At 44.1% G+C, this 20342-nt stretch overlaps 2 protein-coding genes across 3 annotated transcripts in view; both read right to left on the bottom strand.

Moving 5' to 3' along the window:
• LOC131922570 (protein SAAL1-like) overlaps nucleotides 1-20342 on the bottom strand; it is a 101769-nt gene that overhangs the window by 45467 nt on the left and 35960 nt on the right. The gene's annotated exons all lie outside the window — the stretch shown is intronic.
• On the bottom strand, nucleotides 12295-20135 carry LOC131922619 (STAM-binding protein-like). The gene is made up of 4 exons (XM_059277447.1): nucleotides 19817-20135; nucleotides 16683-16795; nucleotides 15668-15767; nucleotides 12295-13532 (listed from the first exon to the last, which is right to left on the bottom strand). Exons 1-4 carry the CDS (start codon nucleotides 19883-19885, stop codon nucleotides 13476-13478), a joined length of 339 nt encoding a protein of 112 aa, XP_059133430.1. The 5' UTR covers nucleotides 19886-20135; the 3' UTR covers nucleotides 12295-13475.

Genomic DNA, 20342 nt, shown 5'->3' with positions numbered 1-20342 from the left:
TGGCTCAAAGAATTGGGTAAGAACAGAAATATAGTATTTGAATAACTAAAAGAAGATAAAACTAATGGGGCAGATAGAGTATGAAAAACATAGTTATCCTTGGTTTGTTTTCCAAAAATAGAGAGCAGTCACCTAAAATTAAGAAAGGTTTCTTTTTGTATTCTGGTTCTACTTCACTGGTAATGGATGGGCTGTCTAGACATCCAAAATTTCATCTGTTACTCACAGATGCAAATTACAGGCAATCTTGTTAGAAAAAAACCTAACACTCTCTATTCTATGCTCTTCTTTAAGTTTGCACTGTTATCCTCCTGCACTTTGTCTTTTCTAGCCTCTGTTTCTCTTCATCCTCTTTTCCTTTTTGTATGCTCTTTCGTACATTTTTTTCTCTTCTGTACAACAGTGTGTTTGTCTGTCTGTCATCTATTATCTGGCAATTATCTACTCATCATCAATCAACTTGTTTGTCTATTATTATATGCCATTGATCATCAATCTATATGTGAATCTGTGTATCAGTTCATCTGTTGGTCATCTTTCTTTCTATTACCTACAAATCTAAATGGAAAACTGCACTTGCAAATGCAAATGCACTGTTCACTTTGAGTTATTTTGATCGTAGTAAATGGAAAGTTAGCTTAGAACCAATCCCTTAGGTGTAAATGAAACATGTCAGAAATTAATTGTTTCTATTTAATTTATTTTCTGCTTAAATATTGAAATTATTTTATGACAGTTAAGTAAAGAGAAGAGCTAGTGGTTTGTTCAAAACAGAAGCTAGAACTAGTTTTCATACTTTCCTATTGATAGGATAGAAGCACCCAGTGAAATACACACCAAGCTGAATTATATTTGCACTTGAGTTTACTAAATGGGCTCTTTAAAATTTTGATGTTGGAAAATAAGTGATTAAAATTACTTTATAATACTTTAAATACTAAATTTCCTTAAGTACAATACTGATAATGAGCTGACATAGTCTCTTTGAGGAAGAAAAGCATGGAGGATAGCTCAGCAATCTTGGACTCCACTTGACTTGGGCTATGTACATACCCATCTTCTAATGATGCACTCGCCAATCTAGGACCCTTTACCTTCATATACTTTGCACAAATACCACTCTTCTAACAGATCTCCCAGCAATCTGTTGGCAGTCGAGGATGCCATCTTCATGGAACTGCATGTACACACCACCACTCTGAACAATGGAACAAAATTCTCCAACCACTGACAGTCATCAAACAGTTTCAATTGAACTCTAGTCTAGCTATGTCTGAGTAAAAGAGTAGAGAGGGAAATCTATCCTAAATTTGTTTGGGGTACATTTATATAAAGCAAACAGTGTGTTGTAATTGAACTTTTAAAGAGAATCAATTATTTACCACTATATGTCTATGCATAATTGGCTGTGCACAAGATTAAAAGGGAAAGCCATAACCACATTGAAAATATAAAAAGATTACACAATTTATATATGTCAGCCAAAATAGAGATCCACACAAGGTATGTCCTTATGAACCAAGCTCTTCTTTCTCTTGAGAGCTGGTAACAATATTCTGGGTGCTTGGGTATCTTCACTAATGGGACATTGTCATTCTTGATAGTATTCCATTCTGATCCCTACTACTGCTTTGCTTTTGAATAAAGTTTTCTTGCTTCTTTTCACATATGTGTGAGCCTTTAGTTCCTTGAATAAAAAGCCAAGAACCTGGAACCAGCCACCTGAGATGAGAACCACCAGTTGCATATTTACCATGGCCCTCTTGGGTGTCCTGAGGAGATTTGGGATAAGATCTCCAGCAGAAATATTGCATAAATGCTGTGCTTTCACACACAATCATTGGCTTTATTTTATCACACTGTGTGTGTGTGTGTGTGTGTGTGTGTGTGTGTGTGTGTGTGTGTGCCTTCACTTGCCTAATACCAGGGACATACCCTGGCTAAATTATTATCTTCCAACTCTTGACATATCTGATTTCATGCTGTCAATAGAACTAATAATTTTTGAAAGAACAAATATTTTAGATGGAGGAGGGAGAAAGAGAGAGAGACAATATGAAGAAGAGACAGACAGGGATGTCTCCACCAGCTCCCTCCCCCATTGCTCAGGGAACTCTGAAGAAGAGAAGGCAGAGTGTAAGTGCCAGAGGGGATGGAGGACACCAGAAGAATGAGGCCCTCTCAATCAACTGAGGAAAGCTGATAGGAACTCACAGAGACTGAAGCAGCAAGCACAGAGCACACACAAGACTGCAGCAGGTCCTCTGTGAACTTATTCTAGCTTTTAGTTTAGCATTTTTTATGGGACGCCTGAGTCTGTGAACAAGTGTGTCTCTGATTCTTGTGATTTCTCTTGGCCTCTTTTCCTTCTATGGTTTGCTTCTCCAACTCACCTTCAATGTGATGACTTTTGTTTGGCAGCCTGTGTTTGATCTCAAATCCAATATAAAGATTGAAGGAGAGAACCTACTCCATGAAGCTGTCCTATGACCACCACATTTCACAGGTGTACTCCCCCATAACAAAAAACAATCACAAAGCCTTTAAGTAACTTCCATGAGGGATGGAAAGATGGTTCAGTGATTAAGAGCATGTGTTGCTCTTGCATGTGACGTGAGTTCAGTTTCCAGCACCAGTATCAGTATGCTCTCAACTGTTTGTAACTCCAGCTCCAAGGCCCTCTCTGAGCTCTACATTTGGGTGCACACATCCACATGACACACACATACACATAATTTAAAGTACTTTGTTTGCAGAAGACATAAGTTCAATTCCCAACACCCACATGACAGCTCACAACTGGCTATAGTTCCAGTTCCAGAGATTCTGACTCCCTCCCACTTTCTGACTCCTTGGGGACAAGGTACATACATGATGCACATACTTGTATGCAGGCAAAATGATCATTTACAATATAAGCAGATAATTTTTAAAAAAATTTTAATTAATAAGTAACTATAGCTTCCACAAGAGCCCCCACCCCTACCCTTTATTTGAGATCAGGGTGCACCATTCAGGGAAAAGGCCTCAGAGAACCTCTTTAGCATCCAAGTTGTACCTACAGATGTGAGGCCAAGGAGCAGCTCTGGTGCACTGTTTGTAATGCACCTGTCCTGTTGCTGAAGTCGGCAGAGCTCCCTCCCCTCTAACCCTGCTGAACCGACACCTTCTAGGAAGGTGAGCAGGTGAGGCAACCACTCCCATGGCCCTTAACTTGCAGGTGGAGTGTAATTGGGCCAAATCTTGCTAAGACAAAGTCACCTAGGAAGGCACCCAAGGAATGCACAAGTGTTGGGTGTTGAGTAATCCCTATCATGGCACTGGAAACAAGGTGGCCCTGGACCCTCACCTACTCCTGCTCTTTGGCTTTGCCCATGCTCATGTGGTCCAGCATCAGATGCTAATAGTCCCTTGTAGAGTAGCTCCCTGAGCTCAGAGCTTGATCCTACAGATTGTTGCCAGCCAGGGCAGGGACCCAGCTGTTCCTGCAGCAGATCATTCAGTACCACAGCTTTCTGGGAGGCCAGAAAGGGCTCTGAGGATGCAAGTGATATGGCCGTGGTGGCATGTAAAGGCCTCGGGCAAACCAAGGCCTTGCATCTGCTGTGTCCCAGGTTCCCCAAGCCTTGGAGGGCAGGACATGAAGAGGGTGTGAGGTGATGGTGGGGCTGGCACACAGAGACCCATGGCAAGGGTCTCTCCCGTCACACTTCACACCTGGATGTGAGAAGTGTGCCTTGGTTGAAGCAGAGCCTTTGATGGGAGGGGCTTGTAGAGGGCCTGGGCCTTAGGAAGAGCACAAGGTAGAGAGAGGAGTGGCAAGCTCAGGTTATGGTCAAGAGGTTTTACACTTGTCACATCTCCTTAAGCTACAGAAAGATGGCCAGGGTGGACCTTCAGCGACAAAGCAGATGAAGAAGAGACCCTTGAAAGACCGTGGTGAAGACGTATTGCACCCTGGTCCACAAGGCCCGATTGAAGGCAGGAAAGGGTGGAGCTGGCATGTGGAAGTCTGCAATCAAACAAAGGGCCTTATACACCTGAGTCTGGGAAGATGACTCCAAACTCCCTCCTTGGAGCCTACTTGGTAGTAGGAGAGAATTGACTCCAAAGCATTCTCTGCCCTCCACTCATGTGCTGTGGCACATGCACCCACACCCATAGGCAAAATAAACAAATGAAAGCAAAAGGCCTTGTACTCGCCATCCCTTGAGCTCTGGGTGAGTGTGTGGAAGAGCAAGGGTGACAGAGCACACGGAGGGCCATGATCTATGGGCTTATGCCTGGTTCACTCAGGAGCAGGGGGCAGGGCTCAGGGAAAAGAGGGTTCATGAGGAGACACCTAGAGGACTGGGCCTGTAAAGGGTGCCCTGGGTGGATCCTGCAGAGATTTCTGGTCTCTAGGCCTTACACATGTGTGGAGGCAGGATGGGGCATCTGGCACCAGGTGAATGGGGTGTCACCATTCCTGCAGAGAGTGGTGAAGGACCATAACATTCCTCACTTGGGTTGAACAAGGGCCAGGCAAGGACATGATAGGTGGAGCACTCACACAGAACTCTACCATCTGAGATTCTTACCACTTTAATACCTGGGGCACTGGACTCCAGGACAGGGAGAGCAGAAGGGTGGGACCATGTTGGTCCTTCAAAGGGTTTTGATTGACAGGTCCTACATTTTCTTCCCCTCCTCCACAGGCAGGATGAAAGGGAAGGATTAGAGGGCTACAGGGAGGAACACAGAAGATCCTTTTGCCTAGCTCACCTCACAACTCCTGCAAGACAGGAGATGGTAGAAATGAGTGGAAGCCGTGGTCAAGAGACATTAACATGGACCCATTTCCTGAAGGAGTAGGAGGAGAAATAACACCTCATCACCTACTGTGGACCTCACCAGAGGACAGCCTCTAATACTGGCCAAGTGCTGATTGTGAACACTGGATCACAGCACCAGATCCCAGATCTCAGATTGGAATCGCTGGGGAGTCTGGTTTTCTTTAACACATGCATACTGAGGTGCTTGTGCTCAAGGTTCTGATTTCATGGGCCTGAGTTCCTGGATGTGTGCAAATATATAGACACACATTTGTACAAATACAAGTTTACATTCTATGTACATGTTTAAAAGGAAGCTGAAAAAAGGTAGCTCAGACATAGAATGCTTGGCCAGCACTGGTGAAGTCCTGGGTTTCATCCCGAGCCCAAACTACCAGGCTGCAGATAAAGTTGCCTGAACATTAGCAAAGAGCCCTGAGCCCCAAGGAGAAATTCACCCTTTTCAGGCCACACACTTGATACTTTCTGAAACTTCTTTCTCTTCCTAACTTACCATCTTCACTATTTTCCCAAACTATTTTAACTATATGTCAAATTTTGTTTTCTTGCATTTATGACTTCTACCTGCACTGCCCAAAATAGGTCTGAATTTCTGGGCACAAGTCATCCTCCTGCCTGAGATTCCAGAATACTAGAGTCTCAGGCAGGTCAGGCCACACCTTATAGATAAAGAAATATAATGTAAGATAAAATTAAGGAAGGTATTTGTTCACTCAGAGGGAGTGAGAAGGAATGCAGTAAAGAATCAACCTCTTCCTCTTCCTACATTTCCCCAGATGCAAGCTGGAGTAACTGTCTTGGCCACCAGCAGGCTTCACAGTGGTCAAAAGTGCTTGTCCAATCAAAACAGAGTAGTGGAGCAGAATGCAGAATCTAGGCTCCGTTTCTCCCTAGGGAAAATCCAAAGATCATTCCTCACAAGGACCCTCAGGACAAACCCTTCTTGTTCTCCACTTGGGCCTTCAGAGCCACTGTTCACAAGGCAATGCCAGCGCAGAGCCCTGTGTGTGCTTTGGACACAGAGAGGTTGCTACTACTCTGGGCATGACTGGAAGCCAGAGCAGACAGGGCCAGAGGAGTCTCGACGAAATTTTGTGTACATTCTGAAGTTCTGAAGCATTGTCTCTCTATCTGCTGAGGGCCAGCTTAGAGAGAAGTCTCCATGGAACAAGGAGGGAGTCAGAAATCCTGTCTTCACCTCAGTGGGCACTGCACACGAAGGTGATAGGATCTATGTGGAAAACACAGTGAGCACTGCACAGGTGGATGACAGGATTTATGAATCAAACTTGATTCTAAATTACCCTCTATAGTTACTTGACTACACAGGATCTCAGAAAGTCCAGACTGGTCTTTAACTTGCTACCGTGGATGATGATTTTGAACTCCTGATCCTTGTGCCTCTACCTCCCAAGTGGGGAATCCCATGCATATACCTCCAGGCTGAGTCTATGCAGTGGCTCCAATCCCCACATCAGCCCCAAGAGGGTCTTTTCTAGCTACTGCCATTTCACAGACACGGGAAGCTGGCCCCTCCAGCAGCAGAGCCTAAGGTGTGGCTGCACCCATCCACCTTGTCTGGCACAGCCCATGAGGTAAACTGGGGCTCTGATAGCATGGACAGTTCCTATACTAGAGAATATAGGAGCTCTGCTATTGTCTAGACAGATGGAGAGGGGCCAAATTAAAGGTGGCCAGTGGAGGAGGCTTTCAGAACATGTGGAGGAATTGCTGGGAGTCATGACTCCATTCTGGTGACTTTTTCAGAGGTGTGATAAAAGGTGTATAAGGGCCAACCTGAGGAGATCCTAGACTCCCAGTCCTAGAATCTGTAAGGGATCTAAGGGAGAAGACTGTGAGAAAGGCAGGACTTTGGGGAGGCTCAGAAGGCTCTAGGGGTTTGGAGAGAAAGCTCAGTCAGTAAAGTGCTCAGCCTCAGGAGCCAGAAAACATGAATTTGAATCTCAGGTGGCCATTGAGAGAACTTGTCTCAGAATGTGGAAGGTACCTGAAAAGCAGAATCCAAGTTTGTCTCTTGACCTCTACACCTAATGCTACACACACACACACACACACACACACACACACACACGCCGACAACAATGCACACCTCCAAAATAGTAATGGGGTCCAGCGCCTTTAGGCATGCAGATGCAGTTGGAAGGTTTCGCCAGTCCCACCAAGCCCCTGCAGTCCAGCGGCCCACTTACAAAATAATCACTCGGAAGCTTATATTAATTATAACTGCTGAGCCATTAGCTCAGGCTTGTTACTGATTGGCTCTTACACTAAAATTAACCCAAAATTCTTATCTATGTTTAGCCATGTGGCTTGGTACGTTTTCTCAGTTCTGCCTTGTCATCTTGCCTCCTCTGTGTCTGGCTGGCTACTTCTAACTCTGTCCTTCCTCCTCTCAGAATTCTTTTCATCTGCTCACCCCACCTATACTTCCTACCTGGCTACTGGCCAATTAGTGTTTTATTAAACCAGTGTACAAAAGCATTATCCCATAGCATGCAGAGGAGTGAGGTAAGAAGCAGTTGGGAAATAGACCCTGCAGCTCACAGCCTCGTCCTGCAGAAGGAATCCACAGAAGCATCCCTCTTCTAAAGCTCATGGGCCTTCCCACCTCCCGAGTGCACCCTGCACTCTTCTCTCCTCTCTCTGACATTCGTGCCTTTTGAGCTGTGGTTAGTTTCCCAGGGCAGCAGTAGAGCTATTGATAACTGGCTCTTGGGCAGACTCCATAGGAGTGTCCATCTATTGGGTGTGGTGAGGGTACAGGGGCGCAGACTAACGGTCCTGGAAATGAATACAAGAATTGGTAAAGAAATGTAGCACTGAATTAGAGTATCGAGGATTGATGAGAAGACTGGTCAGAGGACGGAATATTTTACACTTTCCTCTAATCAGCCAATCCTCCCCATCTCTACATTGGTGTTCAGGTCCAGGAAATTTGTTAAGTATAGAGGCACTTGCTTTCCCAGCCTGAGGACATGAGATCAACTCCTGAGCCCATGTAAAGATGAATGAAGAGAACCAACTCCAATCATGTCCTCTGACCTGAAAAGAGGCACCTATAAGGCAAACACACACACACACACACACACACACACACACACACACACACATACACACTCCCAAGCCCATAGACATCCATACACAAAAGCACACATGAATGTGAACACGCAGACACACATGCCCAAGCACACATGAATAATGCTCACAACTTCAAGTACATCCTCACACTCATGAAGATACACATTTACATGTCACACACAAATGTAAAAACCACCCATGGGGTTGAAGATGCACGTAGATATACACACATTTAAACACCCTTTTTTGTAATGGGTATGAGCTATTCCTCCACTGTGTTCTCTTTTGCCTGAGAAACTGCCCCTTGTCCCCAGGGGAAAGAAAAAAAAAAAAAACAGGCCCGGTTGTCACTTCATGAAAACTGTGGGATCTATGGCTTCTTCCTTGTTTCAGGCTCCCATCACAATGTGTGGGACCCCAACACTTTTTCAGTCATGTTCTCCCTCTCAGAAATTTCTTGATGAGACGGCTTAGGGGCCCTGGAATGCCAACAGCACAACCCCTGTGGTGGCCCGTGTTACAGCCTGCTACTGCTGCTTAGCTATCCATATCACAGATTGAGGCAGATGCATGAAGTTACCTCAGGGTAGATAGGGACCAGTCATTAAAGAATTAATGATAGGCATGTTACTTCTCCCAGCTACCTGAGGACCTCTGTCTCCTTAGGTGGGTCCAGTCAGTCATACCATTGTTCCCTCTAAGGCTCTGTCAACCATTAAAGGAGAAGTGGCCAGAGAGACAAGGGCACTGACCCTGGGTTGCAAGCTGCAATGAGTTGTTCACAGTCACCTGCACCTTCCCCCGATTTATCCAGTGTCTTTGGCTTTTGGTAGCCACAGTGATGTTTGTGGCTCCTTGCTACTCCAAAATGTCAGCAACCTAAATCTCTAGCTCTGACCTAAACAGATCATCAATATCACTGCCATTCAAAGCTCAGGGAAGCTGAGACAGGAGAATCACCAAATATCTGTGGCTAGACTACCTTATATAAAGATTCTACCTCAAAAAAATAAGCTTGACTAAGTGTCTATTTAGAAATATCAGTACCCTCTACCTCTCAGAGACTACTAATGTCACTTACCATGTTAACAAGAAAATGTCAGCAGCAGCAAGGAGGAGAAACAGCTCCATGGTCACCTGTGTTAAGGACAGCACCTGAGCAGTTCTTTGCACTTTTTGGTGGACAAGCAACAGCATCTCAGGAGGTGTCCCGCCTTCTCTCTATAATGACTTTATTTGAGATAAGTTCCCACTATGGATTCCAAACAGGCTAAAAGTCATGGTACATTACTGCCTTTCTTCTCCAGTACAGGGAACTCAGGTGTGAATCAGCAAACCCAGCAAGCTTTTTCTTTTTGTCTTCTGGATGAATTACCTAAATATCCTTGGACCTCAGTGAAAACAAAGGAGAAGACATTAGCCACCGTCCAGTCCTAAAACTTCAGGAAACCCAGGACATTTGTCCCTCCCTCATCGCTGAATTTCCTCATCCCATGATGAGCTTAGAGCCTTCAAATACTGCTTAAATTCTTCATTTACCTAAGCTAAGGTCATGTGTTTATAAATACAGTTCCTCTTTAGCCTAATAAGCTCCCAGTGCTAGGCCTGAGAGGGATGTGCTTCAGGACAATAAACTATAGCAGGAATGGAAGTGACTTCCTGTCTCCCATTTTCTTCATCAGACCCTCTGTTTGCCACCCCAGGGTCTACCTGGAAGCCTCATGCAAAAAGAGTGTCACTGTGGTTTGTCTGGTGAAAATCGGGGAGAGCTGATGGCTGAGGAGAAAGTCCATATGCACTTGGTTAAAAAATTCCATGTTCCTCACTCTCTTGCTGCCTTGTGGTCAGCAATTGCCTTAAGCTTCAACTAGAACTGTAACTCTACAGCTTGTCATCCTGGACTTGCTCTGCCAGTCCCCCCCCCCCCCCCCCGTGCTGGAAAATGCAGGATGGACCTGCCTCAAGATTGAGCACACCTAGCAAGACCCGTGAGCACCAGTGCAAGTTTCAAGAGTCCTGTGCTTACAGGTTTCTTTTTTTTTTTTTGCTTTTTTTATGAGGGTGAGTGTTTGTCCTTCATTTAGGTATGTGCATTTCTGGTGACAGCTGAGGTCACCAGAGGGAGTTAGATCCCCTAGAACAGAGTATTGTGACCTACCGTGTGGGTGCTTGAGATGTAAACTGTGAACCTCATGATTGAGCTCAATTCTCTTCAGCACTGAGCCTTATCAAACCCTGTGTACACTCATTAAAGTGAGTGGTGCTCTAGGAAGCGCTGGAAATCAGAATGCTTTCTTTCCTCCTGGTCTGTTTATCTAGGAGCATGTACAAGGGATGGCCTGGGACACTCAGGCCAGTCCTGTACAAATAGAGCAACCTCTCTTAAAACTATGCACTGGCCTGCAGCATGTTGACTGTGGGGGATAGGTGGGGTTTTGCATGTGGGGTGTCTGTGTCTCCAGGGCCAGCTCTGATGTGAAAAGATATAACCCCTGTCTTCACTTAGGCCAGACCAGCAAGCAGTGGGGGAGAACACAATAGGGAAGGACAGAAATGGAGAAGTTTAAAGAAATGGTTTCTGGAGCAGGGGTGGGATGGAATGGGAGCATATACAAAGAGGACATCTACAGACAATTTCCTCCACTGATCTAGCCACAGATATCCATGGGACCAGTGGTAAAAAAGCCATGTACTGTGGTGATGGAATGGTCATCAGTATGGCTTCCATGTAAGATCCATTTGTTGAGTGTTGACTTATGGAAATGGGTGAGGACTCACTACTCTCATGCAGGAATGGCTAGGGCAATACTTACCACCCCTGGCTGCACTTGAGGATCCCAGCAGGAATCATTCTCTACACAAGGTATTCACTCCTGTCATGTTTCACTAATTTCTAGACTTCATAAAGAAATGTTCAGTATTGGCTGCAGGTTTACAGACCATCCTAGGTCTGGTCCTGGAGGAGTCAACAAGCAAATGCAGCAGGGTGGGTGTCTAGGTAACTGAACCATTAAGTTGAATGTAGTCTGGGATTCTGGAAAGGTTTCAATGCCCAAGATGAAGATCCTGAGCCTTAAGAAGAAAGCAAACAGGAACACCTGTATGTTCTTCTCATGCTGCTTCCACATTCATGGGTTATCATAGAAACATTCAAGTCCCTGCTGTGAGATACTTCCTAAGCATCTTTAGTCAGGGAGGCCCCAGGCTTCTAAAACAACACAGGCTAGTACTATTTCTCTTGGTTACACACCAGAAGTAGATAGTAAGACCCTACTGTTGAAGACACCACCTTTAGTTCTTAGCACACAGAGAAATCAGCTGAAACTGATGAGCAAACTTCCTCTAATGCTGCCTAGCTTTCTTTGTGCAGGGTGGTCCTATGCATAGTGCTGGGAGAAAGTAGGCATCAGTGTTCCAATTAACTATGCATTCTACATACTTTACTGCTGACCTGCTGCAGATGATGTGCCCACAGATATGATCACGGCACTATTGCTATGACAGTAACCAAGCATGTTCTAGTTGGGTATTTGGCCTCTTCCCAGGATGTAATTCATGTGGGTGCCATACTTCTAGTGCTAAGCCCACACACTGGGGCATAAAGAGGACAATGGGGAAACATGCTACTGTCATTTTTCTAAATGGACGTGTTGTCAAAATGCCTCCCAAATACTTATGTATGTGTCCAAAGATTAGTACTGCTTTCCCATTGGTCAGAGAAGCTTCTTGGCATGGGGAGTGGTTAATACACTGAATCATTTACTTGTCAAATGGTTGAGAAAAAGTGTTGAGTGTTTGGTTCCAAATGAGACATCACACACACACACTGTCACCATTCAGAGGCATGGTGTAAAATGACTGACGCTGAAACAATGTAAGAGGTGGAAGCTGGAGAGGAGTGCTGTGAAAACCTCTTTTCTGGACAGGACAAGGGCTTTGCACTTAGGAAAACCCAACAGCTATGTTTATCTCCACTAAAGCTTCTCAAGGGGGAGTGCTTCAGTATTTCAGAATGCATGGTGTAGGGGTTAGTGCTCTAACCCTAGCTGAGGAGTGATTCATACTTCTTTAGGGGGAAGGAGGAGTCATTTTTCTTTAGGGGTGTAGAAAATGGGAAGTTGCCCATGATTCAATAGAACCCCACATGCATGCACATGCAAGAAACCCTGATTAAACTCAGTGGGTTGTTCAAAATAGAAAACGGGGCAGGCAACTTGGCTTCATACAACAAGACCCTTGACACCAAGCCTGACAAGTTTAGAATAGGGGTTTCAGATGGGGTAGGAGGAGCGTGGGTGAGGGAGGTGAGGACTAAGTATGATCAAGATCAATTATAGACATACAGAACAATGTCAGATGCTTAAAATTTAAAACCACAGCAATGAAATGTTTAATCCCAACCCTTGAGAAGCAGAAGTAGGTGAGTTTTTGTAAGTTCCAGGTCAGCCTGGACTATAAAGTGAATTTCAGACTAGACATTGCTTCACACTGAGATCCAGTCACAATAAATAAGAAAGACAGAAAAATGAAAAAGGAAATAAAGGAGAAACAGGCAACTAGGACAAGGTTGCCCACCAGTACCTACTAATCCTATTAGCTGGCAATCACATCTCTCACTTAACATGGTTATTTGACTCCTGATCAGAAGGAAGACTCAAGAGCTTGACACAAAACTCAACTTTAATTACAGAACTAAATAGAATTTTTAAGAAACTACAAATCTGTTTCAAAACACACTTATATAAAGAAAATACAAGTTTCTGTGAAAATTATGGGAAATTTCTAGACAGGGCCAATGTGAGCAGAGAGTGTGCGCCCGAGCACAGTTCATGGTGAGCTGCTTTGGCCAGACTGTCACTGGCAGTGAATTTGTCCCAGCATCCCTTGCGCAGGACAGCATTTTTATTTGCAGTTTGCTGTAAGCATTAGCCTCAGTGGTGAGTTCATCAGAGCTAGGGAACTTTACGTACTTCAAAACAAGCTTTTTAGGTAAGTAGTCTTCTCTCTCTTGGCCAAACATCCTTTAGAGTTGTGTTGTAGCCAGAGTGGTCACTCAGGAGGACTGTCTTCAGGACAGTGAGCATTGGCATTACAACCTGTCCTCTAGGCTCCCTGAGGCAGGTGAGGCAAGCCAGCAAGTGCGTGCATTGGGCCCTTACTCCTATACTGGATCCTGGCCAGAAAATATCATCTAAAACTAATAACAAGTAAACTATATAATAAAATCAATTTCTAGTCATTATGAATGACTGATATACTATTCTAATTCATTAATAGAGCACACATCAGTGTCTTCCTCTGGGCTCTGTGAATGAGTACAGTGTGCCATTCATACACACCAGTGAACATACATGACAAAGATGTAACATACATGAAACAGATGTAACATACACAACATAGATTGAACACATATACATATACACATACACCATCCTACATTCACTCACATATAAACAAAATACACACGCACAATACACACACACACACACACACACACACACACACACAGTCTCCCACTGATTTAGGTGTGTGGGATTTAACTCATCGCAAATCTGTGACAGTCACCAGGCTGTTTTGGATGGTGACGTGACTGCAGTCCTGCAATTGGAGAAAAGGAAATGTGGTTAAGGCATGGACAACACCTGTTTTGAAACAGCTTATACCTTTTATATTATACCAAAAGAGAGCTTCATGTGACCCAGGCTAGAACACGTAACCTAGGTATGCCAGAGGGATCCTGAAATTACTCTCTTGCCACTAGCTCCAAAGTGCTGGATTATAGGCAAACACCACCATGGCAGATTTCAAGTAGTTCTGAGAAATGAGTCCAGGGCCTGGTGCTTGAAACAGGAGCATTCTCCCAACTGAGCCACATCCCAAGCAATAAGCCTCTGATTGGAGAAGCTCACTGAAGTTACATAGTTCTCATCCTAGCACTGAAATCCTGATGTCAATAGAAGCAATGTCAAAAGATCTGGCACCCAACACTCCTACCAAGTTCTCCACATGGTCGGATTCAGTGTCTCCCCGTGTATCTTTGCATCTATTTTCCAGAGTCACTTGTGAAACATTCCTTTATTAAAAGGGACCAGGAAGTTCAGTGCAGTATTGGAATCATGATGTCAATCAGATGGTAAAGGGGACCTAATAGTCCTTGAGGAGATACTCACACTTGGCATACAAAGTCATAAGGATTTACCAATCTGAAAGCCTGGCTATTTGGCCTCAGCTGGCCTCAAACTTGTGATCTCCTGCGGCAGCTGTCTAAGTGCTGGCGCTACAGGTGTGCTTCACCATGGTTGGGTTTGGAGGAGGTCTTGCCAATTGGGAACTTGAGAACTGGTGTTTTAGACATTTTTTTTTTACTTGTGCAACATCTTTCAAAATTCTGGCACCTAATCATTTTGTATTCCAAGATAGAGCTATTTTTTAACAGATCTTTTTTAGAAAGATCTTCCCCGATTCAACTGAAAACCTGGTTTGATCCATGAGACTAGAAAACAGGGACTGGAGTATGGTACAGTGTTTAACAACACCCACTGCTCTTGCAGGGAAGTGGGCAGTGAGCAATGGCTTGACTCCAGATCTAGGGCATCTGCCAACTTCTTCTAATCACACAGGCACTAAACTCATGTGAAAATCCAAATAGAAAGAGAATTAAAGTCAAAACAGGGTCTACTTTTAAAAGACTACACAATGAAGTTAAAGAAAAAAAATGAAATAAAAGTATATATATATATATATATATATATATATATATATATATATATATATATATATATACTTTTTAAAGAAAGCTGAAGTTTCCTTAGGTCTTATTTTACTGTTAGGATCAGGAGTATGATGCAAACTATATATAAATACACACACGCGTTCAGTATGATACATAGAAAACACATACTGAGTTCTACCACTTGGAATTAGCACTCTGATCTCAGTATCTTAGCCTTCCTTCAATCTCTGTGCTGTATCCCTCAATCTTATATATTTTATAGGACTGGGTTCTGGTCTTTTCACTATGTTGTTGCATTCCTTCTGAATCAAAGTGGATGAAAAAGTCCAGGCTAATGTGAAGTAAAGTGCCAGAATCTCATTGATCTGAGGCTGATCTGAGGCCCTGAGGCCTGATCACACTAAGTGTGTTGTTATCACAGATACAAACTGGGAGAAAAAAATCACCTCCCTAGCAGGTGAGCACAAAACTTCAGAATGAAATATGCTTAATTTATCTATCTTACATGACTTTTTCTTTGGCATTCTGATCACCCTCTGAAACCTAGTAACTGACATTGATGAAGAACAAATGAATAAGTAATAAGCCTTGAATAAGCTAATGGATTCCATACTTTGTGGGTTATTTCTTTTCCCCATGTTACTGGGGATGGAATCCAAGGTATCAAGCATGCTGAGGACACACTCTGCCCCTAAGTCCACCCTAGTCCCTCTTCCTTTATCCTCTCAGCAGCCTGTAAAGCACATAGTATTAGTATCCCCAGTTATCAGGAAAAATGGTCCAGATGGCCAGCACCCTCAAAGACAGTAAATGACCAGGTTGCAAATATAAGAAACTGATATCCACAGCCCACTGCTTCCTAGATACATGGTTATTATGGATTTCTAGGAAGGTGGGTGATGAGGTTGATCTTCCATGAGGATCAAAAAGATGTTCAATCACATCAGCTCTATGTCCTGGCTGGGAATATGGCCTTGATTTCTTGTACACAGATACATACACAGAAGAGAGCTGAGTCCTGATTATGAGAATGAAATCCTCTCTGGGGACAGAGTGCTATTTCTTTTAATCCATAAGAGGTTAATGTAAAAATTCCGACTCTGAAATGAGAAGAAGTAAAATTACAGTCGAGCAGATATCCCCCGTCTCTTTCTTCTCTCTCCTCTCCATCTTTCCTCTTGTCCCCCTTCTTTTCCTTTCTTTTCCTCCTCTCCCTCCTCCCCTTTCTCTTCACCTTTCTACCCTTCTCCCCTCCTCTCTTCCTGTCTCTCCTCTTCTCTGCACAACTCTTCCTCCCTCATAGACCATGTGGAACTCCTTCTCCTATTCCTAGTCATCATTGTCATTGTCCTGTTAGACCTTGTCTTCTTTGTCATAGTCTCAACCACCCTCCCTCCCCCTCTTTCTTCTCCTCCTCATCCTTTTCTTGTCCTCCTCCTCCTTCCTCCCCTTCTTTTTACCCCTGTACGTGTACCGCCCTCTCTGTCTCACTCTCTCTGGATCCCTTTCTTGGCCTAATGATGCAAAGGAACTCAACAGTAGAAATGAGAAGGAAGAAGAATCAAACAAAAAGTTAGGTCTGTTAGGACAATCATTTTGAGTAGCAAGTTGGGGGTGTGCTGAAACCAGGGTCCAATAGCCCCTGTGAGACAATATCCAGTGTACAAAAATTTATTACAAAACAAAACAAGATGATTCATTGCTTTCTCAACATTAGCTCTGCCGAGAAACTCAGATTAACATGACATTGGGAATGATAAGAGATGACACTCGTATGCAGTGTCCAGTGTGGAATTTCTTTAACCTCTGGCTCTTGAAGTCACTTCTTGAAGATGGAGCCCAGCAATGGTGTCAGCACGTCTTTTAAGAGCAGCTGGTTTTAATTAGAATATGCACCTTAAAGGGAGGCTTTCATAGCAATCACTTAAGACACTCTGGATATTCATTTTCACAGTGTTCTGAGCCATGGAGCATTTTGCTCGTGTACCATCTAGACCTGAATCCTACATACTCACTGTTTATATTTGGGTGCACACACCACTGCAATGGATTCTGGGAGCATCTTCTGATAGCAAAAATGAGTGTGTAAATCCACACTCGACAAGAAGGCTGTCTGGGTTGGATGGGTCTGAGAAGACAAAAGAAGCCAAGAATTCCCAGTGAGCCCCATGCCTGATCCACAAAGGAAAGCAGTCCCGAAAAGCTTCAACAACTGGTTCCCACCATGAATCCCGAAATCACGCCAGGAAAACACTCTGGTCTACTAGGTGGAGAAGGAAGAAGGAATTATCTCTTTTGTCTTCCTGATCCATAAAGGTCCTAAGCTGGTCATTCACTGAGGACAAGATCCCTTTATTCATCCAAGCCTAGTTATACTGACTGCCTAAAGAGTAACCAAGTTTTGTCCTTCAGCATCTAACTTACCTCTGCTTCCCTCCTGCTAACAGCAGACTCTGATTCCATCTCCCTCAGAGTTCCCATGACTACTTCAAACATCAGTTCAACAGACTCTCAGGGTCTTCAGCTCCAAGCCTTCAAACCTGCCTCTGAGACCTCCCTATGTGATTTCTCCCTGTTAAGAGGAGACCCTTCTGCCCTTCGGGTGTGGTACTGTAAACACTACTGCCACATTATCTTACCCCTCTTTCCTTCCCTTCCCTCCCCTCTTTCACTTGCTCACCAGGTGTAAACACACATCAAACAACTGCATGCCAGAATGGGGAGGAACCTTGCAGATGTTAAGCCAAGAAAGCCAGATGTGAAAGTCATGTATCTATCCATTGCATTTCAGGACATAAGCAGATATGAAGTACTGATAGCAGGGAGGGGGCACACTTAGGAGATTAACTCTATAGAGATCAAAGTAGAGACAGTTAGAGCAAGAGGGGGATCAGTCTCAGAGGAAGGAATTTGGAAAGATGGACCAGGCTCTCAGCAAATTCCTCTTTCCTCAAGGAGTCATTAAACTCTGCTGTTCATATATGTACACTACAAGTAAGCTATATTTTAAATGTCAAGCACTTGTAAAACTAAAAGTCAAAGAAAAAACTAAAGTGAAGGAAACAAAAAATAACTAGACAAAACCATGATGAAACCATTTCCCAATTCTTGTACATGTCCGTACTCGGTTAACCCAACTCTGCAAAAAGCAGCCTCATCTCTCTCCCTTTCGCCTAGAATCTTGGCCTAGATAGATGTGATCCTCAATATGGCAGTCCTGACAAGCTCCACAATAGCAGTAATTTCATCAGATGGCTTTGTTTTCAAGCCACGGTCTGCCTGTGTAGCACAGGTTGGTGCCAAAGTCACCATCCAGCAGGCCCACCTTCCTGAAGGCTAGGCTTCCAGGACTGTGCCGTACACCAAGCTTTCCATGGCTTATTTAAACCTTGCAGTCTCTACCAACCAAGGCATAAAAGTCATTAGCCACCATTCTCAATGAGCTGATCCTCTTCTGTTGGAGCCTGTCCCTGGGTCACATACTGAACTCATTCCCCCACTGTCCCTGCTGTGCATCTTCTGTGAACCCCATAACCATTTCTCCTGCAGCCTGTGTCTCTGTCATCCCCCACTGTGTTCCCGCTCTCCTCATTAGATCTCCTCCTCAGCTGTCAGCCAATCACTTCTCTTGCTGTCAACACTCCTTATTTACCAGGTTTTCTGGACCACCTCCATTCAGAAGCCACACAGATTCCTCTCCTAACTTCACTGGGCTTCCCCAAACCTCCATCCAACTGCCAGCAAAGGCTCCATAGATGTGATATCTCACAAGTGCCTTAAATTCCACAAGGTAGGACTGAACCCCACTTCCAAAGTCCATCTTCCTCTAGATGCCCTACTAATGCTTATGATAACTGCCATCTCCATGGGTCCCACTCCAAGCCTGCCCTGTCACAGACTGGACAACCTCTATTCCTCAGCCCCTGGATCCCTGAAATCCCACATTCCTGTGCACATGGCCATCACCCTCTCATCGTCATTGGAAGTCACCAGCTCCCAAACGTTAACTGACCTCCCCACTGTTACCAGCCTTGCAATTCCTTCATTTTACCTTCTGAGTCTGGCTTTGATCACATCATTGTTCTGCCCAGAACACCCAAAGAGTTCTCCCTTTGCTCAAAAACAGATCTGTTCTTTCTGCCCTCACCCGACAATGGAGAGCATGGCTCTGAAGGGTCATGTCAACACAAATCTGCCATCCTTTCCTAATATCAACAACAAATCCCAACGGACAAGACTGCTCACTGATGCAGGACCACCTCCCCAGGAAGCTCTCCTTGGGCTTCTTTGTAAGTCATTATAAGTCACCTCAAGTGGGACTCCTCTTTCCATGAAACCCACAGTGCCCTATATTTATCTCCTGAAAAGTAGAATGGACTCTGCCTCATCAAAACTGGTGCTCATTTTCTGTGTGATCTCCAGGCACAAAAGGACAAATTTCCATCTGCCATGCTATATTATTGTTAGGCAAAGCAGTAAGAATTTATGTAACTGGAGCATAAAGATACAGGAAACTTCCTCACGTATCAGCAATTCCCAAGCTGTGAGTACAAAAGTACTTGTGATCTCGCAAAACCTAGAAATAACCAACTGATTGTGGCTTACACCTGTCCCATTCTAAGAGAAACTGCATGTTCTGTGAGTTTGAAGCCATGAAAATGAGAGAATCATTCAGAAGAACTCTCTAGGGAAGGAACTCTATTTCCTTCAAGATCACCACAAGCCTGCACAGCATGGCCAACTACTTGAAAATCTTGCATGAAGGTGCTCTTTTGGTGTGCACAAAGCAAGTGCTTCTCCATAAAGACAAAATGCAATCATTAGAATGAATTATCTTGACGTTAAAATACGTCCAGTCATACAGCTTTTAGGGACATGGTCTCTACACCATGTTCTCATACATCCTAGGAAAGCTACCATTATTCATCTATTCACAAAGTATTGGAACTTTGAAGAATTACTTTGAGTAAGAGATAAAATTAGAAGAGCTGGAAATACACCAGGAAACGTGCCTTTGACTCAACGCTGAAACACTAGTGACTGCATGTGCTCAGAGACAGATGATCTGGAATGGATTGACTTTGTGATGAGAAAGAAATAGGCAGTGTGTTTAGAAGAGGAGCTGCCACAGGGAGGTCAGTTTGCTTACATGAATCCAACCTAAGGTGAGAAGCCCCAGCTCTTCTTGAATAAAAAGGAGTTCCTCCTCGTTCTCCATGGAACAGTAATTAGACTCTCCCTCCTGATCCGGGATTATAATATGACTGATGTGGTATTCTTCCTTTTCCTGCCAAGAGAAAACAACTTGTTACAATTCCCTGGCACTGTCAACCCACTCTCTCATAACACAAGTAAGTGAAGCCCCCACCCCAGTGAATGACTCTCATCCTTCTCCCTCACCTCAGTGTTTCTCCACCTTAACTGCTCCAGTGCTTTGCTGGGAACTGTATGAAGGCACAGAGGATAAGATGAACCTGGCATGTCCCTCCTAGCACATCCTGAGACTAGAGTCTTCCCTGCAGCAGGCAATAGGTCTGATTGAGGGTCTTGAAGTGTTTAATTTATATTCCAAGGCTTACCACAGAGTAGGTGGTCAGACCAGGCTACAAAAGGAACTGAGTCCTCTTCCTTTTAGAAGTAGTCAATGTGCCTGTCTCCATGTCTCATACCTGACA

Source organism: Peromyscus eremicus, chromosome 1, assembly GCF_949786415.1.
Source record: "Peromyscus eremicus chromosome 1, PerEre_H2_v1, whole genome shotgun sequence".
Taxonomy (NCBI): domain Eukaryota; kingdom Metazoa; phylum Chordata; class Mammalia; order Rodentia; family Cricetidae; genus Peromyscus; species Peromyscus eremicus.
The sequence above is the reverse complement of the archived record's forward strand: the minus strand, read 5'-3'. Positions and strand labels throughout refer to the sequence as shown.

Bases quoted from the DNA above. Each gene is read 5' to 3' on its own strand.
- LOC131922619 (XM_059277447.1), bottom strand. From the start codon at position 19,885: ATGGAGAACGAGGAGGAACTCCTTTTTATTCAAGAAGAGCTGGGGCTT. The intron at 15,768-16,682 runs GTGAGTATGTAG...TTCTCATTTCAG, and splicing joins TGTGCACCCAAATATAAACA to AGTCGGAATTTTTACATTAA. The intron at 13,533-15,667 runs GTATGTATCTGT...CTCCAATTGCAG, and splicing joins AGGACTCAGCTCTCTTCTGT to GACTGCAGTCACGTCACCAT.